The sequence below is a fragment of the Lithobates pipiens genome, unplaced genomic scaffold (genome assembly GCF_037356315.1).
Source record: "Lithobates pipiens isolate NorthernLeopardFrog02 unplaced genomic scaffold, aLitPip1_a1.2 Scaffold_3, whole genome shotgun sequence".
NCBI lineage: Eukaryota > Metazoa > Chordata > Amphibia > Anura > Ranidae > Lithobates > Lithobates pipiens.
Window position 1 is genome coordinate 148,598,063 of NW_027507790.1, and position 27,054 is coordinate 148,625,116.

General features: G+C 42.1%; 1 protein-coding gene across 5 annotated transcripts in view; it reads left to right on the forward strand.

The window, feature by feature from the left end:
• Positions 1-27,054, forward strand: part of MCTP1 (multiple C2 and transmembrane domain containing 1) — a 1,143,431-nt gene that overhangs the window by 257,962 nt on the left and 858,415 nt on the right. Inside the window, exon 1 of one of the 5 annotated variants that reach the window (XM_077462387.1) lies at positions 14,618-14,966. The exons of the other annotated variants lie outside the window; for them this stretch is intronic. Coding sequence (XP_077318513.1) covers positions 14,910-14,966 — 57 coding nt within the window. The 5' untranslated portion in view covers positions 14,618-14,909. Of the gene's footprint in view, positions 1-14,617; positions 14,967-27,054 lie in introns of those variants that run through there. 5 annotated transcript variants of the gene reach the window in all.

Sequence of the window (27,054 nt, forward strand, 5' to 3'; positions counted from 1 at the left end):
ACAGAATACAACTTCAGAAGTGACGTAACGTGTTGACTAGTTTTGTATGTATTATTTGGTTTCTGAGCTTGCTCTTAGGATATTTTTCGTCCGAAAACTGTACTAGTTATACGAAAATCGAATGTTGAGCTCACGTACCACAAAAATGTTAACTGCACATCCAAAAAAACGGAATGGGCTGCCGAAAGCACCATACTAACGAATTTCGTAGAGTGTGTACGGGCCTTTACAGTGCATGAGAACCAGAACAGACCAGGGAATTTGTCAGTACCTTAATTGAGGCAGATGGCAATTACATTTTTAATCTGTAGCATCAGCTGGAGGAGTTTTGCATACCTACCTCCCAACTTTTTGAGATGGGAATGAGGGACACCTATCAGCAAAAGTATGCAGGCATAGGACACACCTCTGGCCACGCCCCCTTGAAGGAGAATTGTACAAAAAAACAAGACTGGTTAAACCCACAAGTGCTTTTTTTTACCACTACTATTCCTTTATATTGGGTTTTGGAATTTACAAATGCAGCAATTTAGAAACCAGATGAAAGGTTTAGTGCTGGAAAACACTTTTTGATAAATAAAAAGTGCATTTTATATACAGCTATATAGATCAGACCAAAACAGGGGACAAATGAGTAGGAATGAGGGACAGAGGGACATTGCTCCAAATCAGGGACAGTTGGGAGCTATGGTTTTGTAGTCATTGGTAATCCAAGACTGGTTCATTTTAATGGAAGTGAGCTGGTCCACACAGTCAGGGGACAAGGTGGATTGACCTCTCTATAACAAAGCCTCTTGCTGTACTGAAGCACACTGGCTACCAGGCAAGGCAGAAGCTCCAGCATATACTGTGCAAGCTCAGGCATGTGCTGTGGCTATATGACATGTCTACTCTGAAATAGAAACGGCAACCATACCCTGCGTTTGGATGGTGCGGCTGGACCACCACTTTTTCCTGCAGAAACTGCTCACACCTCGCTAACTCCATGTGCCATTATATAGAAGCAACCTTTTCTTAAGTACAAAAACATAAATTATCACAAACCATAAATAAATATAAAACCAAGCAGTTGCATCTAGATATATGCCAGAATAGTCATATTAACAGGCTGATCCCAGGAATGAAGTCTAGATGAGCCTTTCTAACTGGGGCATTTGAGGTCCTCAGGGGTGCTGTGACATTCCGGTAGAGGAAAGTTGACAGATGACAGTGAACTCCTGATGTGCTGTGCTCTCTGCCTCCCCCTAGAGTGCAGTACCCAGCTGTGAGTGAAGGTACTGTACTGCAACTTTTTACAAGGCTGTTTATATGTGTAAACATAGAAAAGTGACAGCAGAAAAAATAGTAGTTCATCGAGTCTGCCATTTTTTTTTTTTGTTTTTCTTTAATATTCTTGTCTGACTATAGATCTATGCTTAGTCCCTAGCATGTTTGAAGCCATTTACTGTTGACTGGCTCACTACCTCAGCTGGAAGTTTCCAAGCATCAACTACCCTTTCAGTAAAATAATACTTTCTAAGATTCGTTTTAAACTTCCCTCCAGTTAGTTTGAGGTCATGTCCCAGTGTTTTTGATTTTGGTTTCATATTGAAAAAAACTGCCCTCCTGAACCTTATTCACCCCTTTGATGTATTAAAAGGTTTCAATCATATCTCCCCTTTCCCTTCTTTCCTCCAGACTGTACATGTTAAGCTCCTGAACTAGCACTTAATATGTTTTATCCCCCAGACCTTTCTTTGTTACCTGTCTCTGGACTTGTTTTATCTTATCAATATCTTTTTGTAAGTGGGGTCTCCAGAGCTGGACACAGTATTCTAAGGCCCCTTTCACACAGGGTGGAATCTGTCAAGCGGATCAGCATGCTCAGCGGGGGATCTGTCCTCTGTGGATGACAGGTCCGTGTCTGCTCTGCTATGCAGGGCTGACACAGCCCGCTGTTCTCTATGGAGTGGTCAGATGGAAACAAACCACCTGTCTGTTTCCATCCAACTGTCATCCGATCCATATGGCAGAAAATGGAAAAAGGGCGGCCGCACTCCAAAATAATGCCTTTATTGCATAAAGCTTGATCTATACATCAAAAAGAGACACAGGTCCAGATGCACTGACGCGTTTCGCATCGTTAATGGCGCTTAATCTTACTTGTAGAACTACTGATCGCAATCTGTCTTTTATACACAACAAAATAATGTATGGTGGTCACCTGACCAATTGTATCTAATCCAAATAGCGATTAGCTGTGGTCCTGCAAGAACTTTTCACACATGTGGGGGAGGAGTAATCACGGAGGAGTGATCAAGGCAACCAATGTATTAGATAATATCAACCCATTAAAGAAAAAGGAACTAAATAATAAACATTTATAAGAATGACCTTATAAATTCAGGGTTAGATTATGTTAGATGGGCTGCAACAGATCGCTCTCCTTGGCACTCCGTACATACATTATATTTTCAAATCAAATACATAACGTACGGTATTCATGTGTCTGCCAAATACCCAATAAAACCATTAAGGGAAGTATAAATATCAATAAATATGCAAGACAAAACATGTAATATAAAAATGTGTTAGAAAATTCTAAAATTGTGTGTATGCATATCGTTCCGTGTATGTGGCTGAATATCGATGTGCAATGTTCAGGATGAAGACAAAGCAAGGCAAAATACTTCACCCATGACATAGGGTGACAATAGACACACACATGGATGTATACACACATGTAAATAATAAATAATAAATCATCCGATCCACTAGATGAGTGGGGAACGGATCCCCATCTGTCTGTTTTGGCGGTCCAGATCGGTCGTGAGGTGGGTGCAAACAGACACATAGAGAACGATGGATGGTCTGATCGCTTCCGCCTGAAAAACAGGCAGGTGGACCTTTTTGGTCTACTGGTGTAAAAGGGGCATAGAGGTCTCACTCAGGATCTTTAGGGGTATCAGAACCTCCTTCCTCCTGCTGGTAACACCTCTAGTGATGCATCCTAATTAATATTCTATTTGCTTTCCCCACTGCCTGGTCACACTGTTTGCTCATTTTGCAATCCTTTTCCTCTGTATTGCTGCCCAATACTGTACCCCCAATGTCGTACTCTCTTTCAATGCATTATTTTCCCCAGGTGCATTATTTTACATTTAGAAACATTGTACATGTGTTTGTATTTGTGTACATATATTGGTATGGGTGTGTGTGTGTACATGTGTTTGTATGTGTACATATGTTTGTTAGTGTGCGTTTGTTTTTATATCTGTTTATATGTGCGTATGTTTATATTTATGTGTGTATGTATGTCACTTTTAATCCTGACCCCTATTCCTGTACTATCAGAACTGTTTTTTTAGGGCTTATTCGTAATAACAGCAAGGGCTGACGCTTCTCTGGAAAGCAATCTATTTGATTGCTTTTTATAGGCATTGACGTTCACATTTTTGAGGTCGAGTGCAACATATAGCACAACCCATTAATTTCAGTGGGCTGCTCTACCCAGAGAAATGCAGGAAAAGAAGGCCCTTTTTTAAAATTTGCCCCGCAGCAAAAACACCCTGAGTTTGCCAGTGTGCGGGGCATCATTAAGAATTAAGTCCCTTTCACACTATTCCCAATTGGTAGCCACTGCTGTTTCACACATTTCACAGAGCCTGCCTACTGAACTACAGAGGTGCTGAGAGGAGGAGTTTCAGGAGGCGGAGTCAGGACAGGTATTATGGGATATTTGTCCTTAGAGGTTGAAAGAAAACAGTAAAGGAGAAGCTGCAAAGCATGCAGGGAATTCAGGAAGTTGTGGAAAGTGATGCTCAGCAGACAGGCAGCATCATAACATGAAAGACAATTTTTCAAGTAAGCCTATATTGGATTGTCAAATATAACTATTGTTTGTATAGCTATTACAAAGCTGATGTTGTATAATGAAAGTGTATGCTGTGACCATAGAACTCGTTTTACCTTAGCCTAATAGTTAACTAGTCAACTTAACATAACCCCCAAAACACAAACTCTAAATTGAGCCCTAATACTTTCCCACTCTCCCAGCACTTAACGTGTTTGTAACCCTAAAAAAAAATAAGAAGAGAGGTCCTGTTCCCTTATAGCAGGTTAAACAGCACAATGCTTGTGCTGTCTAACCTGCCCCTCTGGAAGCTGTAAAAAACCTAACTGACCCTGCCTGGTTCTGTCCTCCCCTTTGTAAACTGACCACGGTTTATCATGGCTGCTGAGCCCTGACACCATGGCTAGTTTGCGCGCCTCCGTCATCTGCAGCTCCCCTATGTACTCCTCTACCCCCCCACCTGTCAGCACCGTGCTTCTGTGTCTCTGACCCCTCACTTCCCCCCTCCCTCCTGCCGCTATTAATAGAAAAGTTTAAAACTTTCACTGCCTGCCCCTCTCTTGTATGCAGCCATAGCAAGCAGTGGAAGTGTTTTTCTAAAACAAAGCCTCTAAAAACTTTTTCACATAACTTCAGGCCATTCTCCACAGCTACAGCAAGTGGAGCTAAGCGGCGGCACAGTGGTCATGTGACCTCCCAGGCTGATGTCAGAGGTAGATCTTGCCCCCCCCCCCCCCGCTGTAGCCATTGGATTGGTGAAATAGAGTGCCCAGGAGTCACGTGACTGGCCTGAAAATATCTGAAAAGGTATTTAGAGGCATTGATTTAAAAAAAAAAAAATACACATTATTTTATGGCTACAAGAGAGGGGCTGGCAGTGAATGTTTTTCTAAGGTTATAAACACTTTAACACTAGAGGCAAATCTTGTTCTACACAAAGATAAACAGGAAGCACACATTCGGCTTTTCAATAAAAACAGACACAAGTGTTGGTGTTGCCTCTTTCAATTAGATTGCAGCTGTCAAATACTCTGGAAAAAAAAAATCTTCCAGTTTACATAGATTAGCCCAACTGTACTCTAGATCACTAATACTAGACATAATTGATTTTCCACATAGAACTAAATCCAACCAACATAAGGAAGCCAATTTGCAGAAATCCATTAGCGCATATATTCATTCCTGCCCTGTGTTCATTATTTTAAATAATTCAGGGGCTATCTACAAATGTAAACCTTCAAGGATGCTTGTAAATCATATTAAAATAAATGGACACAGGTCCTGAGGTACATTTGGTTAATTTTCTAAAGAAACTATGGCATATGAGAAATAGAAATGCTCAAGTAAACTAATATTCTTCTAAATTAGATTTCCTCTTAGGCCATGTTCTTTTGTTGTATTAAAATAAACGTTATTCATATATTTTGCTCATTCTACCATAGCACATGTACACTATGTTGGTCCAAATTTATTGTAGCTGAACTACAAAGTTGAAAATAAATAATAAAGGGGGAGGGATGAAGGGTTGCTGATGTGCAGTACCCAATCATTTTTTCTTCTAAAAAAATTCAACAGATGTTATGGTTGCTGTGGAAGTAATAAGTACACCCATGTCCCCAGTAATTGCCCGCCAGTCACTAATGCTGAGCTCCATCTGCAACACCAAAGGCAACACCAAAGGCAAAAAACTCTAGGAGCCTCTTGAGGCGTCATGACTGCATCCTATTTCCAGCTGCTATTGTCATAGGCAAGAATACATACATTTAAAGTGGGAGTAAACCCAGTTTAAAAAAACACTTACATTCCCGGCATGCTGGAAATGCAAACTTTTTTTTTATTATTGAAAAGGCCAACTTTATTGAAGTACGAATGCTTGGTACATAAATCGAGAGAGGCCAACATGGCCAAAACAATAGCACATATATAGACACATTACAGTAATCGTGTAGCATAAAGCAAACTACCCACAAGAGGTAGAGCCATCACATAGTATATATGTATAAAAAAGGAGACAAAGGAAAGGGGGAGAGACAGAGAGGGAGGGGAGAAGAAAAAAAAAAGGAGGGAAAGGGGAAGATGAAGGGCGAGTATATCAGGTACACGTTTCACCATCTGCCAACCATCCCCAGACCTTTTCGTATTTAGGTGAACACCCCTTGTGCACATAAATCAGCTTCTTATATGGAAGAATATCATTTACCTCTTTTTTCCAACACTGGATTGTGGGGGGCAGGGCCTGCATCCACCTTCGAGCCACCGCTTTCCTTGCCAGGAATAGGGTCTCATGCAAAAAGGTGCAAAGAGATTTATCAGCTTCTAAGCTAGGCATCAGACCGCACAGGTACATTTTGGGGTCTAGGGTAGCAAGTGAACCCATCTGGTCATGCAGGAATCGTATCACTTGCATCCAGTATGCTTGAATTGTTGGACAGGTCCATAGAAGGTGATAAAGGGAGCCCTGGGTATGACCACATTGACAGCATCCCGGATTGTACATGGGCTTGAAATCTTCTGGGGAGTTAGATATGTCCTGTGTATGATATACAGCTGCGTGAGGCGATCTGACAGCTGGGGGGAAACATATTTCACATCCCCCAGAATGTCATCTCAATCCTCATCTGGAAATGGAAACTTTCACATTGGTTGTGCTCTCAACCAAACTTTCAAACCATCCAATGGCTGGTTTCATAACTGATCACATGTGCAGCATTATGACAGTTGAAGAATCATTAGAGGCCAAGATGGCAACTTCCTTGACTGAAAACGATCGAAGGGTTTACTTCCACTTTAAAGAAATTGTGCTCACATGCCTTGTGCCCAAGCATCACTTTGAGCCTGCTAACTTGCTTTTCATGGTTTGTTGCTTGCTTGTTCCTTCTTTGAGCTGACTTCCATGTGCCTTCCTCTGCTCTCTAATAGTATTTGCTTGTCTGATATCTGTTCAACTCCAAGCCTATTCTTTGGTTCTTCATTGTGTCAGACCTGTTCCAGCCTGCTTGGTATGGTCCACAGTCCTGCTGCCTAGTCCAGGTTGCCGTTTGTGAAATACACTCCAGACCTGTGTTCCTGCTGGCTTTATATCGTATACTGCTTGATGTCTAATCTTTAATGTTAACCTTGGTGATACAATAACATAGCTGAATAGAATAAAGCAGTAGTTATGGGCTGGTCATTAGTAATGAGGATGCAATCATTTTTTTTTTTTTTTTTTTTTTTTTTTGCATCAGAGGACAGCCAGCAAGTTATACTGATATCAGCAGCAGCCGTAATACGGATGCCCAGTATTAATAACCAGTTTGTTATCACCACTTGTGTGAAGTTGGCTGGGCTGCTAAGCCATCATATGCATTTTTTTATTTTATTTTTTATTTCTTTTTTTATCCTTTATTAATACTATTATCTTTCCTTTTAAAATCTTTTTGTTTAATTTACTTCATAATAAAAAAAAAAAAATTTGATATAAAGATAAGAGTACATAAAGTAGATACAGGTTATCTGCGTGCCGGTAACACGGATATTTCTTTTGTTAGAAAATTTCAGCATTTTCTATTTTTATTTAACCAATATTTTATTACTCCCTCCCACCCCCGCCACCCCCCCCCCCCCCCTCCAGATTGAACACAGGCCTCCAATTTCACCCTCCATAGCTTTTAAATTACTTTATTTTACATCCATTTTTTTATTGATCAGATGGGTACCCTATTTCATTCAGCCATGGCCTCCATATTTTCTCAAACCTCCTGAGGTTTCCCCTGCGTATGTATACAGTCTTCTCTTTCCAGATTATATCATTGATACCTCGGGTCCATTCACTCAAAAGAGGCGCCCTCTCAGATTGCCATTTCTGCGCGATCAATTTCCGCGCTTGAAATAAACACCGTATAACTGCCAACGTAGTATCTTTTTGCTCCCCCGTTATTTTTCTATATCCTAAAATACAGGTTTTGGGGTCTAGATCTAACTTAGATCTAACAGCGGACCTAGAGCAATATGTTGATAAAAATTTGGCCCTGATAATTGGTAAATTTAAGCGAAGCTGCGATGCCTGGAGTCGACTCCCACTGTCAGTAGCGGGCAGATGTAGTCTGATAAAGATGATATGGCTGCCACAATTATTATACGTTTTGCACAATGCCCCAGTGTGGATAGGGAAAAAGTGGTTTAAAAAATTTGAGACCCTCTTCCGGAAGTTAATCTGGAGGGGGGGACAGGCGAGGATTCGACTCCAGGCATTGCTGCAGCCAATAGATAGGGGGGGATTAGCGGTGCCTAGCCCCAGGAATTATTATTTAGCAGCTCAGATGCAACACCTGGTGGGCGGCGATCAGGAGGGAGAGGTTAACCCAAACGGTAAAGCAATGCTGATAGGTGCCCCACATAAAACCATGGTGGAAGTACTAGAGGCATGTTCTTTCCACCGTAAGGACCCCATTACAAACATGGTATGCAAAGTATGGAAAACAGCAAAAATTATGCTAGGATGTAAAGGATGGACAGATTATACCCCATTATGGGATAATATGAACCTACAAGAAGTACTGTCAATTGGGAAAATTAGTATCTGGGAGAAGAAGGGTATAACCAGGTTAAGTCAAATCTATGACGGTACAACCCTGAAAACATTTATGGATTTAAAAAGGGAATTTGATGTTCCGCAAAAAACATTTTATCGATACTTGCAGCTCCGGCACGCCCTGACAGCGCAGTTTGGCCCACAGATACCGGAACGGGATAAGACATCCCTACCCCAGAAGATAATGGAAGCAGATAAACCCCGGGGAGTTATTTCCGCCCTTTATGAACTACTATGTAAGACATCTGAAACAGAGATAGGCTTAGTCAAGCAAAAGAAGAAGTGGGAGGAGGATATAGGTGAAATCACAGAGGAACAGTGGAAGAGAATATTGGAATTAGGTCCATGGGTATCAGTCTCCCAGTCACAGAAAGTATCACATTTAATGTTGATACACAGGGCCTATTTCACCCCTAAGAGGCTGTTACTATTTGGAAAGAGGAAGGATGCTGACTGCCCTAGATGCCGAGGATACGGGGACCTCATACACATGGTGTGGAGGTGCCCAAAGCTTTTTAGATATTGGGAAGGAATAGTAGAAATCATAAATCATTTTAGTCTTATAACTGTAATTTTAACTTTTGAAATTGCTTTGTTATAGTAAAACAAGTAAGTAAATGATTTTATCAGCATTTGCACACTCGATTGTTTCTTGAGAGGTAACACCTTAAAAGTCCCATTGCTTTTTTTTCTTGTGTATACATATTTAACTGGTATGTGGTATTGACTTATCACGCTAATACTCCCATACAGTTTTGCGTTTCCCTGCATGAAATACCCTATTCAAATTGTCCTACAACATTGCAGTGGGATTCAAATTAGGAATTTGATTAGGCCAGTCTAAAACCCACCATGCCTTTGGGCCATTCCTTGGTAGATTGGCTAGTGTGCTTCAAATTATTATTGTGTCAAAAATAATTTTCTGGTTTAACGTTAACTTGATATGATGCAGAATTCATAGTTGACTTGATAACTGTAAGCTGCCCAGGTCCTGAAGCAGCAAAACAATCCCAAACATTTCCACTACCAGTTTGATTTAAAATGATGTCTTAGTTTGTCCCAAACATGTCTCCAGTTACTGTGGCCAAACAACTCTTTTTGATTTATCAGTTCACAGCACATTTTTCCAGAAGGCCTAGTCTTTGCCTTTGTGTTTATTGGCCTACTGCAGTCTTTCTTCAAGGTTCTTTTTAGACAAGAAAGACTTTTGCCATGACATTTTTGGATTCTTGGAGACTTCTTTTAGCATCAAAAGATCAGCCGTTGGGCTCAATTTGCTGGGCCAGCCAAGCAAATTACGGTAGTCATATAAAACTGACAGGACTTTATTTTCCATGCAGTGGAATTGCAATCTTTTTAAATCCCCTGAAAGCTCTTGATCTTGACATGATGGCACCACACAAAAGCAAAGTAAACACCAGACATTGGGTATCTAGATTGAAATAAGACAGGTTGTGTCTTTATACTCCATAAAAGGGGTCTAATTGGCACCTAATATGGAATACTTGATTCTATTCATTGATTTTGAAATGGTGAAACATGTTGGGGTCCACTTACCTTTACCATGTGACAAATTTGCATTTTTTACTTAATTTTTTTTCCATTTCTCAGCAAATGTTAAAAACATAGCAGGATTTTAAAACAATGATCTACAATGCCTCATATATCCCTAAAAATGTGTAGCTTGGTTGAGTCCTATCTTTTGTATACTTTTCAAGGGGGTCTCTTTGACAATCTGAACTTTTTAGGTTGATTAGCCTTCCCACTTCCTAATTGATAGTCGGACTACTGGATCTCAACCTATTAGAAGATAATATTGATTTACACCTTCGCCTAGTCTACCCTGTTCCCCTCCTCTTGCACCTTCACCACTCCCCCTTTTTTCCGCCCCTCGTTCCCACCAACCCCCCATACCCCTGGCACCCTTTCCTCCTGTTCCCCACTGTGAGTGGGCTGAATGAAAAAAAAACCTCATAGATTCCTGCATCCACACGAGCAATGTGAATGCAGGGATCTTGCTTGCTGTGTTATTGTGACAATGAGGGATTTCCCCCTTCCGTCAGGACTATTTGACAGAAACTGCCACTGGTCTAACAATTGTCTTCTTTTGAACAGAGAGATCTTCAAACAGAATCTTATGAATTTCGATCTGTAGGTACACTGCACAGGTTCTTCAGGTTCTACAGTCTCAGATTATTCCACGTGGTGTCCCCCATAATGCAATCTTGTTGGATACCTAAGCTTACATTATTCCCATAGCTTTGTATGATTTCTGTACTGTTTTTATCTACCAGGGGCTCTAAAAGATTTGTCGCCTTGCAAACCTTATATTATTTTATTGTTTACTCTTTGTAATCTAATGTTGTACACATTTTGGATGCTTTGTACTCAACTGTCAACGGAAACTATCATGTGTCTCTATTACTTCGTTTTTGATAATAGTACAATTGTATTGAGCAAAAAAATATGTAATGTGGAAAATTGGTCAAAGAGTTTAGTCAAGTTAACCGATGCTGCTATCTTTGAACCAGGTGGGAAAGTGGCAACTTAAGGCTCCTTCCACATGGGGCGGGCTCTGTTGGAGTCCACCTGATTAGCAGGAAATATGTCCACTGATCCCCACTGAGTAGGCAAATGGCTGGTCTGTGTAGGCTCCACTTAAGCAGAGTGGACACAGATACAGCCTGCTCTCCCCCCTGGGTGGTCAGATGTAAAAGGACCGCCTGCCAGTTTACACCTAACTGTCATCCGATCCCCCAGGCCGATGGGGGACAGATCCCCATCCCATCCATCTGTTTTTAGCAGATAGGATCAGATTGGATGTCGGTGGGTGTGAATAGACACATGTCCATTAACACCCGCTGCTCCATATAGGGCAGAGGGTGGTCCGATCAGGTCTGCCTAAAAAACTGACAGGCATAAATGATCAGTCCCCCTGTGCGAAAGGGGCCTTAGGTGGATTTTATTTTGTAAATGCTAGTGACAGTTCCAGTCCAAAACAGGCAAGGTTTGGATGCTGAGAGCATGGGGGGGGGGGGGGGGTGGAGTTGCAAGCCTGGAGTTTGGGACAGGAAAAGAGGATGTGAGACACTAGGTGTCAGGGGTGGGGTTTGTTTTGGAAACATGGGGTTTAGAATGTGCAGGTACTGTAAGAATGCAGGGGGTGGGGTAAAGACTTGAGATCCGCAGGCGCATTGATGATGAGGGTGCAGGTTTGGTTGTGGTAGTGTACAAACACCAGAGTCGAAGCGGGATGGGGTGGGGGCTGGGGTTCAAGGGCCAGGATGGTGCATTGGTGAGAGTTTCAAGTATGGGAGCATGGTGCAGTGGTGAAAAAGGAACATGAGACAGGCATGTAGGTAAGATTGGGGGAAAGCATGCACAGGGGAGTGGTGGGAGGCAGGGTCCACATGCACTGGTAGAAGGAAGAATGCAGACACAGTGAATGGTGTGAGAAGGTGGGGTGCAGGCATGATTGATGGTGAGAGATGGGGGACCACAGACATGATGAATGCTGAATGGGAGGTGCTAAGGGGATATGCACACGTGGTGTGTGGTGAATAAAGGGGTCTGCAGACTTGCTCAGTGGTGAGGGTAAGGGGCTTCTAGTGCTGTGGGTGCTAAGGAAGTGGGGGGCGTCAGACATGGTGGGTGCGGATGCATGGAGGGCTGTAGTTTCAGAGGGTACCAAGAAATTAGGGGCAGCAGGCACAGGTGAAGTAATGAGAGGCAAAGTACTGATTCAGTGGTGGAAGGACTGTAGCCATGGAGGTAAAGTGAACTTTAGAGGAACATTTTTTTTTATTTCATATACAACTCTGTATTGGATCATTTGTTTATTTTTCTATAGAATACCAAAAAATTCCTGTAATAAACACTAGAAATGTGAAATGGTGTGGAATGATATGGCTAAATGGTAAATTCTATTATGAAACATTCAGAACTGTAAATTAGAGTGCATGTGTCAGTTTAATCAATTAGCTTTTAACACTCTAGTATTTTGACACCTGTGGTACAGCCTATAAACTGCTTGTCACTGAAATGGAGCATTACAATAGCTATCTCATATTCAGTAAAGAGTGCTTCAGGCATTTGCTTGGCCTTAGGCAAGACCATGTCATGCAGGAACAGATGGACGCTGTACTATATAGCCAGAATGTGCAATGGCTAATTTATATTAGACTTGGCTCCGTCTAGTTAAAATGTTGGTACTGGACATGCTTAATTTACCTTCCTAAAGTAATATGGAACAGATCTTGTCAAATGTTTTCTGACACCTGATCTTGCTCAGAAAATCAAGCTGGGGGACTTTCTTTAGGGATTTTGAGCAAACCACAGAGGCATTTCATTTTTAAGGCCAAACTCCAATCAGAATCTTTTTTTTTTATTCTTTTTTTTAGTTGCATGGTGAAAGTGTAGAAGCTCTGTGAGGATTTTATTGCGATTTATTTCTCCATGTTTCAGTGACACTTGCTCTTCTAAATTCTGCTTCTTGAGGTCACAAGGACAAAGAATAGGGAGACAGTTATCCAATGTGGACACTAAAATAACAAAAAATTCCTAATTTGGCTTTATTATTACATTATTTTTTGTTTTGTTTTTAGCAGAAAATACTTTATACTACCATTAGTAATCAGGCCACAAAATGAAGGCCCCATTCACACCTAAAATGCAAACACACATAAAATGCCTTCCAAACGCGGCGCATCTAAAATGCATCACACAGGTTTGAACCAAACCTTATTGGTAACAATATTTTTAAAAATAATAATTCTGATTATTACTGTGTGATGAATTACTTCACTAAAAAAGAGAAGTATGGGAGCAAAAAATAAAAATAAAATTGCATACTCACCTAGATGGCTGCAGCACTAATCCCAGCTGCAGCTGTCCCCCGCTGGCTTTACTTCCAGAATTGAGTGAGCAAACACTGTTGATTGCTCAATTCTCCACCTCCACTCTGAGCAGAGAGCAATGGCATGTCAATCGCCAGCTCTCTGCCTTGCCCCTCCAATTCTCACTGGAGCACTGGGCTGTGAAATGGGTGGGAGGGGCTGGCTCAGGCTCTCTTGATGAGAGGCCGAGCCAGCTGCCGGTTCAGGCATCTGGGTGGATGCCACCTATAAAGGACCTTTAGCCCGCTGTCGGCTGCAAATGGAACACGAGTGCTGAATGAACTGCACTCTTGTGATCCATAGAAGTACAACCCAAATAGCGTTGGCTATACTTCTTTAACTAACTGTGCAAAAAGATTATCCCTGTTTATGTATTTCATCTGCACATGGTTGGATAATCAAAGTGAATATTCACACAATTTATTGTGTGAACATGCTCGACCACTTTGGTAAATCTTTCCCAGGCTGCCACTTTGCCCATTCAGAGAAATAGATGGGTTATTTTGTAAAAACTGCCCCCAACCACAGATAACTCACCTTTGCCATTCTCCTACCATTACTCCATTGCTTGATCAGAGCTTTGGTAAATCCCTGATTCTTGCTGATACGTAGGAGCATGGGACCTCCTCCAAGGATGCAGTGATTGGGCATGACTGGCCAGTCACCATTCCTGAAAATTGACATGTGAGGATGCAGAGAAGGATGTTAAAACCTGAGCAAGTGCTGACACTATGTGGGTGGGGCTTGTTCTTTCAAGAGAACCTGTCACTTTTCTCTGAATGGCCAAAGTGGCACAGTTTTTTTTAACTGCCAACTCATTCTTTAGGGCCAGTTGTCAATATGTACACAGTGTTGTGCAGATGCTGGCCCTCAGATGGCAGGCCCAAATACTTAAAAAAGACAAAATTCTAAATCAGAGGTCTGTGTCAGGTTTGGACAGAAGTATATTCAGGGAGTGCACATAGGGGGTTATGACTGTGGCTATATTTTAAACTACCATTCCATCATAAATGGTGCTTCTGTCACCTTAATAATATTATACCATTACCGGTATCTTTTACAATTGTAACACTTGTTAATTAAAATACAGGCATGTCTTGAAAATGGCCAGATAGAATACAGAGTACAGTTTCCATCTCTCTACTAGAAGCACATTACGGCTCAGTGTTATTTGTGGGTGTCATTTGTTCTGTTTTGGCCGTTTCTTTGGAAGCGTGACAGCAGCTTTGGAGGAAAAAACACTTGTGGTTTCCATATACTTCCTTTTTTCTGTGCATGCTCAGAGAGGGAATCCTGCATATGTGACAGCAAAATGATTTGAATATAAAGACTGGATATAAGCCTGCAGAGCAAAGAGCACAGCTCCTTTCTATATAAAAGCCTGGATAGCTATCATATGAATCATTTCCATCACATAGCAAGGAGCAACAGAGCCTCTCCATCACTCCCTGTCCTTCTCCTTTACTGCCTGCTAGTTGGAGGCTGAGGCAAGTCATTTGTGTATAGCGGCTGGCAGTACAGGCTGGATCTGCTCACATCCTAAACGTCCGATCATGAATCTGGATGTGCAGTGCCAGTCTGAAGATGTGTCACCCACTCCTGCGGCATTATGTTAGACATTTGCAAGCTGAAAAATATGGGCACTTTGCCATTCCTCAGTGGTCAGGTAAGTTATATAGTCATTACTTATGTATTTAGAATTTTTGTTACAACTTTCAATGTCACTCTGCTTTTTTCCTGACCAGCTAGTTATTGGAGTAGTTGAATATTTGTCACCGTCCCAATGTGTTCAAGCTGGTCATGAAATTGGAAAGAATTAGAAGTGGATCATACAATCAATACTGAAGAGGCTTCATTGTAAATGATTGTGTTATTGTGGCTACTTTTAATTGTAATATCTCCAGTGCTCTCTTGTAGACATGTACTGTGTGTGTGGTGTGTATAAGTGCCATGCACTATATCTATATAGATATATCTATCTATCTATTTATATATATATAGATATATCTATCTATCTATTTATATATATAGATATAGATATATATCTATATACATATATATATATATATATAGATCTAGATATCTATATATATATATATATATATATATATATATATATATATATATATATATCTATATATATATCTATATATATATATATATATATATATATATATATATAGATATAGATATATATAGATATATATAGATATCTATATAGATATATATATATATATATATATATATATATATATAGATATATATAGATATAGCTATATATATATATATATATATATATATATATATATATATATAGATATATATAGATATAGCTATATATATATATAGATATAGATATATATATATATATATATATATATATATATATATAGAGAAAGAGAGAGAGAGAGAGAAATAGATAGATAATATTTATGTTTATGTATTTATTTATTTAAAATACACTTGTATACATGTAATGCAGAAATGAATTATTTTACACATCATACACACACACATATATATATATATATATATATTTTTTTTTTTTTTTTTTTTTTGATTACAGATAAAATACAAATGTGTCCATTTCCTACACACACACACACGTGCTGTACATATATATGCATGCATGTGTATTTACTAAAAATACAGCTATATACATGTCATGCATAATTGAATTATTTTATACATCACACACACATATAAATATATATATATTTTTATATAAGATACAGATGTGCACATGTCATATATATATATATATATATATATATATATATATATTACAGATGTATACATGTCATGCACAAATTAACTATTTCACAGCAGGTTTTATATATATATATATATATATATATATATTGTCAAGGTATATGTGTTCTATACAGTAATGAGCTTCTGTGGATCAGAAGTTGAGCAGAAAAGTGAACTTTCAGTTGTAGGGATGGATAAACATACTTGTTACTATTCGGAGACTGTATGTTAAGTGCACATAGAAAATCGTCTCCCAATTACATGTGGCAACTGGGATGAAATGAGGATATGATGGGAAAAATCGTTTATTCGTTTTTTGCATGAGTAAATTGGATTGAAGTGCATTGTGTAAATCCGGTATACAGAATATTAGTAGTTTTGGTAGTTATGATGAAAAGGGTACTTGGTGTTCTGTATGTAGATTACAGATTTTGCTTCACTGCACAAGGGTTATGAAAAGGGAAAAGAAATGGATGCTCTTCTATATCATCACTTTGGATTAAGAGCGGACATTGGCACGGCTTGTTTTCACAATGTGGAGATCAGGGCAATCTTTGTACAAGAGACACATGTTGCTAAACGATAAGACTTCCTGTGTGAAATCGCAGTAGCACATGGTGTAATGTGAGAGATGGGACAGATAAGATCTCTCAGATTATGTTCAGTTTGAACCTCTCAGCTGGTATTTAATATTCTGCTGGATGGGAGATGGACACAGTCAATGTTATATAATCTGTGTTAGAGAGAGGCAGGTAAAGGGTTAATGGTGTGATTGAAGTTGGAGTCTCCTGAGCATTCACCAGCCAGCCTCTTCATTTCATGCACACTTAGCTGTGTGGCTATATATTAAGTGTCCTTCTATTCAATGAGATTGCATAGTGACTGCAGAAGTCATTTATTTCAGAGATGAATGGGGAATCCACCAGGTCTAACAGGGGAGGAGGAGATGATGACATGTTATGTTCCTCGGCATGTTCTCCTGTGTCATTAACCGGTCAGGTATGATGGATCTGAAATTATAGCTTCTATTTATTACTTCACGACATAAGGGGGTTTATGGTCCTGATATAATTTACATATTGGTGTTTTTTTATTCACTTTACCAATAAAGGTTTTTTGATGATTGAATGCTGACTGTCAAACGCCAACAGTAAATATGCTATTATATACTATATTATATATATCACTTACTGATAAATACTATTTGTGTTATGGTTATTTATACAGCAATAACATCTTCAGCAGCACTATACTAAATAAGGGTTATAATATCATAGTAGTAATAAATATCACAGCTGCATAAAGTCTAAAAAACAAAATATCGATAGTACAGAATTCATACCACATGTGTTATTTCTGTATCTGTTTTTTTAAAGGGACAATATCCTTATTTTCCAGAAATAATCCATACACATGCACTAATTTACCACCCTGTAATCTATTTTTCAATATATAATTTCTTACTGTATTTTTCTGTCTCCTTTTAGCAACCTCCTTATAAGCTTCCAAACTTCTCCTCCCCCCCCCCCTCACTTTTGTTTGTTTGGAACAAGTAGTGCAGGTTAGTTGTGGTTGTGTGCACTACTCTATATACACTACCCATCCCATAGTCCTTATGCCCTGTACACACGGTCGGACTTTCCGACGGAAAATGGGCGATCGGATCTTGTTGTCGGAAAATCCGATCGCGTGTGGGCTCCATCAGACTTTTTCCGTCGGAATTTCCGACACATAAAATTTGAGAGCTGGATATAAAATTTTCCGACAACAAAATCCGATCATTTAAATTCCGATCGTGTGAAGACAATTCCGATGTGTTGTACGTCACCTCGTTAACAGCGATCGGATTTTCCGACAACTTTGTCCGACCGTGTGTATGCGAGACAAGTTTAGTACAAAATCCGTCGGAAAAAATCCGATGGATTTTGTTGTTGGAATGTCCGATCGTGTGTACAAGACATTAGTCTCTAGTCCATCTCAGGAAGGAGCAGAATAGAGATTTTTTTTTTTTTAAACCAGAATTGAATGTCACGTTGGCTATATAGAGCTGCAACAAACAAGTTAATTACCCTTGATTCTGGTGGATTTATAAGAATTTCTTGGGACCACTGACCTGTCCACTGTGAAGCAAAGATGAGAATAAAAAGTCAATAAAACTTTCAAAATATTCTCATTCGAGAGTTTTTATTAAATAAACAAAAACTTTAAAATAGATCTCCTCTGCTTATCATTCTGCATCAGATTCTTCCTTGTTAAACAAAAAAAAAATCTAGGGCTGCATTTGCAATGAAATGAGGTCAGTAGGATTTATTATGTTACCCAACAAGGTGTGGTTTGTTCATGAAAGGGTGTGGATTAAAAGAAGGTGTTTTGCATTTTTACACATCTGTATGTACTATCTATTGTATGTTGAAAAACTAGGTGAAATCTTGCTTTAAACTTGTTTGTAATTACATTGGTCAAAGACAAAAGGGCATAATTGTTACTGGATAGATTGTCACACTATCCTGAACCTTGCCATGTTGCCAGTTATCAGAAAAACTGTCATATTGGCAGAGAGACTTTCACATCCAGAGAATAGGAATAAGGATTGGATTTGGGTCTAGCAACATTGCTTTGCAGCAAATCTTGTAGGTTTGAAATGCACAGTCCCAGCAGTCAAAATTTGGCTGGACAAATGTTTTTGCAAAGGTAATGCTCTGCTTGGCCTTTGAACCATGTCCAGCAAGCTTAGAAGGACCAAAAAGGGGGCTTTTGAATAAGCCAGCCCCTTACTGTAAAATTGTAGGCGTAAAGCAGTCGCTGGGCTGATTTACTAAAACTAGTGCACTCAGAATCTGGTGCAGCTGTACATGGTAGCCAATCAGCTTCTGACTTCAGACCTTTTAATTAAGCTTTGATAATAAAACCTGGAAGCTGATTGGTTTCTCTGCAGAGCTGCACTAGATTTTGCACTCTCCAGTTTTATTAAATACCCCCCACAGTGTCAATGTATTGGAAGCTGGTAAGTTTGGGGTGCTCAAAATGCAAATTAAGTACAAGGATAGTACAAATCTTAACCTGTAATAACATTGAAATTCAATTTCCTTAGTTAAGTAAAAGTTATACATACATCGGTTAGGAGTATTATCTCCATTAAAAATGTCCTGCTACTGGCCAATCTTACTCTGCGGTATCATCTGCCATATCTTAATTCTTGTAGTAAAACACTTACCTGTACTCTGTGTCTCTAGTACATATGGACTAGCCGTTCCATTACAACTCTTCTGCAAATATTATTGCTGTATTATCTGTTGTCCCCTAATTCGTGTAGTAAAACACCTATTTACCTATTGCCCTGAATTGCTGTAGCCCTTATTTTTTATTGTTTTTGCTGACATATAGTAACACACCTGCCTGTGCTCAGTGTTTCTAGTATATTTTGGCCTAATCTTGTTCCTTAAAACTGTCTTGCTACAGACCATCATGTTTCATCTGTGGTCTCTTATTTTTACTGCTTGATAAAAAAAAAAAAAAATACCCGAATGTCTTTGTTTTAACTTGAAATTAATCATCTTAGGGTGTTACTGCTGTAGGTGAGCCAAGCTAATTGTAAAAGCAATTAAAAATCAGTTCAACAGAAAAAAAGGTGCTACCAGAGTATGCTCTTGCTAATGCGGTCTGTAAAAAAGGGATGGTTCCTTAACACCACAAACAGCTTTAAATAAAAATGTCATTTTAAGTATGTTTATGTTATCTGAGTCTGTTGTATGATCAGAATGGCTGTCACATTATGAGAAAGTCCCCTTCCCCGTCTAGAGTACACCTCCTAATTACAGCCTGAAACAAGAGGGAGAAATGATCAGATTAGGAGTTAGTGTCTATGTTTTTGTGCATGTGTGAAATGCCAGTACCACTGAATGACACTATAGAAATGTAACGTCCATAACCCTTGGCAGGGCGGCCTTAACCTTTTGGGCTTACCGGTTACCTCCGCTTGGCTTGTTCTTCCACGTCTAGGGGTTCCCAGGGTTGGTACCCAACAACTTTGGACGCTGACACCAATAAAGTCCTTTTGAAAGGTTTTTATTTGCAGGGGTAACATCCAACACAGTCTCGTATGGGCAAGGGTGAAAGAACTCAGGCACCTTGAACTGCAGATATAACAAAGTCTCTAATACCACCCAGAGAGTAGCCACTCGCAGCTGGGCGCTTCATAGCTGAACAAATCTCTAGCCAGAGATCATGGCAATCAGCACTTTTGACTCAGAACTTGTGAAATCTCTGACCTTGAACAAGTTGTAACTGAAAGTGAACAGGAGCCTTTTTCCTCAGTACCTGGAACGTTCTCTGTATCCTTGCTAGTACTGGAAAAAGCGTGGATTCGTCAATGTCCTTCACAACTCAGTAACCAGGCACTTCTCAGGATGCCAGCTTGTTGGCCCTCCTCCGAAGAGTCCTCCCCTGGTCACTTGCACGAGCTGCGTTGCCCCTCCAAGCTGTAAGCACACCCGGATGCCTTGAATACTCCCTCAGTTACTGTGCCTCGGACCAGCCGGTTCCGAGACTCGGGAACAGACGGATCCCTACCCCAGACCAGGCGGGTCTATTGGGGTTAGCCAACCAAAGCATGTTGTGGAGCGACGAACGCTCCCGTGACCCGGGGATACCCAATGGGATACCCAAAACCTCAAACCAGGCCTGGTTCTGGCCTGTCATGTGCACCTCACTCAGGGCCGCTGTTAGAAATAACGGGGCCCCCTACAACCTACCTGACAGGGCCCCCGGGAAATCAAATCGCTAAAATGCCATGGTCACAATGGTATGCTTTGCAGCCATTGCAGAAATAAGAGCCTTGCTACTGCTGCCTCATGACACCTGTGCAGAGCAGCCCCATTGAACTCAATGGGAAGTTTGACAGGTGGTGCTGCCTGTCAAATTCTGCCGTCTGCAGTACAAATGGCTCAGCTCTGAAGTAAAGCATTGCAGCCATGGCATGTATACAGCCCGGTATGACAGCTGGCTTATGTCGAAGGGGCTTGATCAAAAAAGGGCTGCTGACCATCTCCCTCCTATTCACCCTCTCTCCAAAATCCTAAAGTTTTGTGACTTTGTTCCAGTAGCAAATCCCCCCCCCCCCCCACTCACCCCCTCCAGCAGAAGCACTGCTCCTTCCAAACCCCGGAGTTCAGTGAGCACAGAGCAGTGAGAGCAGATCTGGAGGGGGTTTAGAGGTCAGCACTCAGGGAGGTGGTGAAGCAATCGTTCTGCTCATGCTGACCAGAGATAACATTGACGAGGGGGAGTTTCAGGACCCAGCAGAGACACGGGCAGACTGAGACTGCAGCTGTCTTCTGCTCCAGATCGGGACACTTTACCAATTGCCAGTATGTAGAACTGAGCTGCCAGAGGGAGAAAGCTGGCAGCGCTGCAAGGAGATCCACATCCACAAATGTCAGAAGGCAGTTCAGCTAGCTCTCCTGCTCTGCAGGTTCCCGGGTCCCTCTTCTGAAGTGACAGAGCTCGGGCCCCCTACAGGAAGACTGGCTGTACTGCCCTGACCTCACTGTACATATGACCAGGCAGAACTCTAAAGCCGCGTACACACGGGCGGACTGTATGGCCTACTTAGTCCGTCGAAACACATTTCAGCGGACAGTCCGCTCGTGTGTGGGCTTCAGCGGACTTTTTCAGCGTGCAGTCTGGCGTACTAAGTATTTCGGATTTTTCGAAATACTGTCCGTCATACTTTGGTTTCAGCGGACAATCCGCTCGTCAGTAGGCTAGTTCGACGGACTAAGAATGGCGCATGCTCAGAAAGGATTTACACGGCGAAAGGTTGCATTGCTGTGTATTGGACTTCCTATTTCTAGTCCCGTCGTACGTGCTGTACACGTCATCGCGCAAGCTTTCGACGGACTGTTTGTGCAACCGTGTGTGGTCAAGTCCGTTCATTCGAAAGTAGGACGGACTGTCCGTCGGATTGTATGGCGGACTAAGTAGGCCATACAATCCGCCCGTGTGTACGCGGCTTAACACAGCCCAGCCAAACTGATGTCAAATTTAACCTACATAATTAACCCTCAGAACCCCATTACCGTTCTGAGGCAAAAAACTAAATTTACACATGAATGACACTTTGTCCAAAATGTCACCGCTACAGAAAGTACATCTGCTTCTTGTCCTCTGAGGTATGGGGGTCTCAGCGGAGCTTCTAAAATAATTTTTGCAAATAGTTTATTAGTATTTCTCATTCTAAGTTTTGTTATGCTATCACCTGCTTGAACTTCTAGATTATTTATGTTGTATAATGCATGTCAGAGGTTTTTCTACAAGATATGTGAGTCCCCTATTCTGATTTTTCTGAATTTTTCCTATTAATGAATTTAAAAAAAGTAAGGAAGGCAATAGAGGGGAATCAGAAGTGTGATAGGTAGGACATGGAGGAAGGGCGCAAAGGGATATTGGTTGGGGTTGGGTTTTGGTCTTTCTCTGGCTGAACAGAGTGAATTGAGTAGTTAGATGGTCAAAAGGGACTGATTAAGTCCCTAGATAAATAATGTTCAATCTAAAGGGTCCCAGACCTGCACATATATTCCTTATTTGTCATTAAGAATTGCAGACATCTCTTCATTCGATAGGTACTGTTTCATTATATTCTTCGCATGAGTTATAAAGGGGGTGGAAGACAACCATGTTTTGGCTAGGGTTTGTTTTGCTTCTGTAATGAAAAAAATAATGTAATGAAAAAAAGTAATGGAGGGGAAACTGGCTGGCTGTGCACTGTTTAGGCTTCAATTTTAGGAGGGTTTCCTTAGGATTTTTCAGAATGCCTTTCCCAAAAAGAGTGTAAACCATCTGGTACACCCTGTATATTTTTTTTCCAAAGTCTTTATTGAAGTTTTCGAAATACAAAAAAAGGAAACAGATACAGAATATCCATAAAACAAGATACACTGGAGATGTAACAGCGGTTGAGGTTACAAACGACAAGTAAACACATAAGCGTAAGGGCCGGTTCACACAGCGAGCCGCGGCGAGGCGTCTCCGACTTACCTCGCCGCGACTTGCGGGGAGCTCAGCGGCGACTTGCAGAGGACTTCTGCATAGAAGTCAATGCAAGTCGCCCCCGAAGTCGCCCCGAAGTAGTACAGGAACCTTTTTTCTGAGTCGGAGCGACTCGAGTCGCTCCTCTCAGAACGGTTCCATAGTACTGAATGGGGGCGACTTGCGGGAGCGAGGCGAGGCGAGCCGTGTCGCCTCGCCTCGCATCGCAGTGTGAACCGGCCCTTACTTATGCACTAATAAGAATAGAGGGTATCTCAAGCAAAAACAAAAACAATCATGTTAACCCAATTTACAACTAAGTTGCAAATCCTAAATAGGGTAGCCAAGGTCGAGGAAACTCAAAAATGTTTATAAAATCCTGCAAACAAACAATTCAAAAGCCTAGTAAGTATCCTCTTGAAGTCAATCCTTCTGGAGGTATCATTGATTATATTTTTATTGAAGATTTAAAATTTTAGTCTGCAGGGGAGAACTGGATTTAAATACTATATAGCTGTTGAAAAGATAAACTTTTAGTGAAAACAGTAAGTAGCCAGAAGATTATTTGAAGAAATTTAAAGTATAACTAAAGTCAAAACTTGTTTTTTTAGTTCTGAACAGAATGGAGAGAGATAATAACACTGTCTGTGCCCCCCCCCCCCCCCCCCAAGGAGATTCCCTCTCTCTATTTGTCCTGCTTACCATTATCATTGAAAGTGATAATAAAAGAAAATCCCACATTTTGGGTTGTCCTCATAAAAATAATAGAGGAGTAATCGTCCAATTATGGGGACACTAGTTCTGGTGAGTCCCCAAGGAATTCCCTTAATGTTCAGGTATTTCCTCTCACTTCCTGTCTGCAATGGGACACAGATGGTGAAAACAAAATCTGACAGAGCTTATAACGTTATAACCCTCCCGTACTCTATCCAAAATGGAAAAAAACGTTTTATACAAATAAATAGATCAACATGGATTTTGTGTTGCCAGGATCCTGTGTTTTTTTTAAAAGTTTATTTAACCACTTAAGCCCCGGACCATTTTGCTGGCCAAAGACCAGAGCCCTTTTTGCGATTCGGCACTGCGTTACTTTAACTGACAATTGTGTGGTCGTGTGACGTGGTTCCCAAACAAAATTTACGTCTTTTTTCCCCCCCACAAATAGAGCTTTCTTTTGGTGGTATTCATTTTTTTTACTAGTAATGGCGGCAATCAGCGTTTTTTTTTTTTTTTTGTGACTGCGACATTATGGAGGACACGTCAGACAATTTTGGCGTGATTTTGGGACAATTCAGATTTATACAGCGATCGATGTGATTAAAATTGCATTGATTACTGTGTAAATGTGACTGGCAGTGAAGGAGTTAACACTAGGTGGTGCTGTAGGGGTTAAATGTGTCCTAGGGATGTGTTCTAACTGTAGGGGGGATGGGCTAGCTGTGACACATCACTGGTCATAGCTTCCGATCACAGGGAGCTATGATCAGTGACACTGTCACTAGGCAAAATGGGGAGATGTTTGTTTACATTAGCATCTCCCCATTCTTCCTCTCCGTGAGACATTCGCGGGTATCCCCACAGACATCGAGTCCGCGGGACCTGGGATCCTACTCACGGAGCTTCCGGCCGGCGTGCACACAATGGCACGGTGGCAAATTCAAAGGGACATACAGGTACGCCTGTTTGCCCAGCCATGTCATTCTGCTGACGAACATCGGTGTGCGTCGGTCGAGAACCGAGTAAACTAAAAATGTTTCCCTCCTGCTTTTAGACATTATAGAACTTGAGAGAAAATGCCACTGAAACAGATGTCACCATTGGAAAACTTTCCCTCTATTCCTGTTTTGGTGGCAACTCAAAATTTTGGTTTCTCCCTCACTTTCTGTCAGTGGTCACCAGGACAAATCAAGTGAGTGAATCCACATAACAGGGTCATAGAGAGCAGTGGCGGAATTATCAGGGTCGCAACAGTCGCAAGTGCGACTGGGCCCTGTAATTCTCTGCCACTTCAGGGGGCCCACCGGCAGCCCCCCCCCCCCCACCCGCCGGTTCATGCTGTGGGAAGGGGGGGCTTTCTTTCACCCACTACAGTGGAGAGACCAGCGTGAGAGAAGTGCTTTGTGGGCTCCGCCCCGCCTATCCAGAGCAACTGTAAGGGAGGCGGGCGGACACAGAAAAAAACTTCAACCAATTCAGTGAAGGCGGGGGAGGAGCTCTCTGAAGCAAGGCATTCCTGGAGGAGGCACATTTTGTGAAGGAACTTTGCGTCTGCAGGATTCTGAGGAGGGGGAATCGATCGATCATCGATTGATGGGCGGTAAGTCACCCCCCTCCAGATTGTGCCAGCCCACCACCTCCCCTTCAGTGCCACCACCCCTCCAGTGCCACCAGCCCACCACCCCCCCTCCAGTGCCACCAGCCCAGCACCCCCCTCCAGTGCCACCACCACCCCTCCAGACTGTGCCACCCCCCTCCAGTGCCACCACCTGCCCTCCAGTGCCACCAGCCCACCACCCCCCTTCCAGTGCCACCACCACCCCTCCAGACTGTGCCACCCCCTCCAGTGCCACCACCTGCCCTCCAGTGCCACCAGCCCACCACCCCCCTCCAGTGCCACCACCACCCCTCCAGACTGTGCCATCCCCTCCAGTGCCACCACCTGCCCTCCAGTGCCACCAGCCCACCACCACCCCTCCAGACTGTGCCACCCCCTCTTCAGTGCCACCACCTGCCCTCCAGTGCCACCAGCCCACCACCCCCCCCTCCAGTGCCACCACCACCCCTCCAGACTGTGCCACCACCACCCGCCCCGACTGTTCCACCACCGCCCCTCCAGACTGTGCCACCACCTCCCTCCAGTGCCACCCCCCCCTCCAATGGCACCATCCCCCCCTCCAGTGCCACCAGCCCACCACCCCCCTCCAATGCCACCATCCCCCGTCCAGTGCCACCACCACCCCTCCAGACTGCCACCACCCCCCTCCTGTGCCACCACCACCCCTCCAGACTGTGCCACCACCCCTCCAGTGCCACCACCACCCCCCCTCCAGTGCCTCCACCACCCCTCCAGACTGTGCCACCCCCCCTCCAGTGCCACCACCTGCCCTCCAGTGCCACCAGCCCACCACGCCCCCTCCAGTGCCACCACCACCCCTCCAGACTATACCACCACCCTCCTCCAGTGCCCCCACCCCCCTCCAGTGCCACCACCCCCCTCCAGTGCCACCACCACCCTCCAGTGCCAATTGGGGGGGGGGCCTTCCTTATTTCTTGCACTGGGGCCCTGAGGTTTCTAGTTACACCACTGATAGAGAGCAATTCAAACCTGATGAGTTCTAACCCCTCGCCATGCTATCTAAAGCCAAAATCATAGTTTTAACCCTATATAAACTTTAATATATTTGATAGTGACTCTACCTAATACTAAACTTTAAGCTTTGTGACATGTGAGCAGTATGAAGGCTTCAACCATTCCATACTGTCAGAGTATTTCCTGGCTATCTGAATTCCCTGACAAAATTAAAAGTGAATCTACCACCCAATGTCCAGCAAAAAATGAAATGAAATGTTTATGACATCGCAGGCTTCAAATCCAAATATCTCACTACTTGATCCCCACAGAAACATAAGCAACTGCCAGGGTGTTCAACTCTCCAGCATCTAACAAAAACTAGTGTCACATTTGTTAACAAGAAAGGTAGAAAGGTGTTGACCTATGGGCATGGACTGAACAGCCATGAGACAGACCATTAATGGAGTAGCTAAGGTAACATATACCTTTTAAAGTGACCGTGTCAGTCAGGTAAAAAAAATTAAGGTCAGGGAAGTCCTTACTGGGCAAGTTGAATCTGCAAAAATGACCACCTCAGACAGCAGCCACCTCGGCAAACGCCTTTTCCCTGCAATAAAAGAGCCCCTATACTAACCGCTCTGGTAGGTCATTTCTCTTACATTCACTCCATTCCGGGGGTACA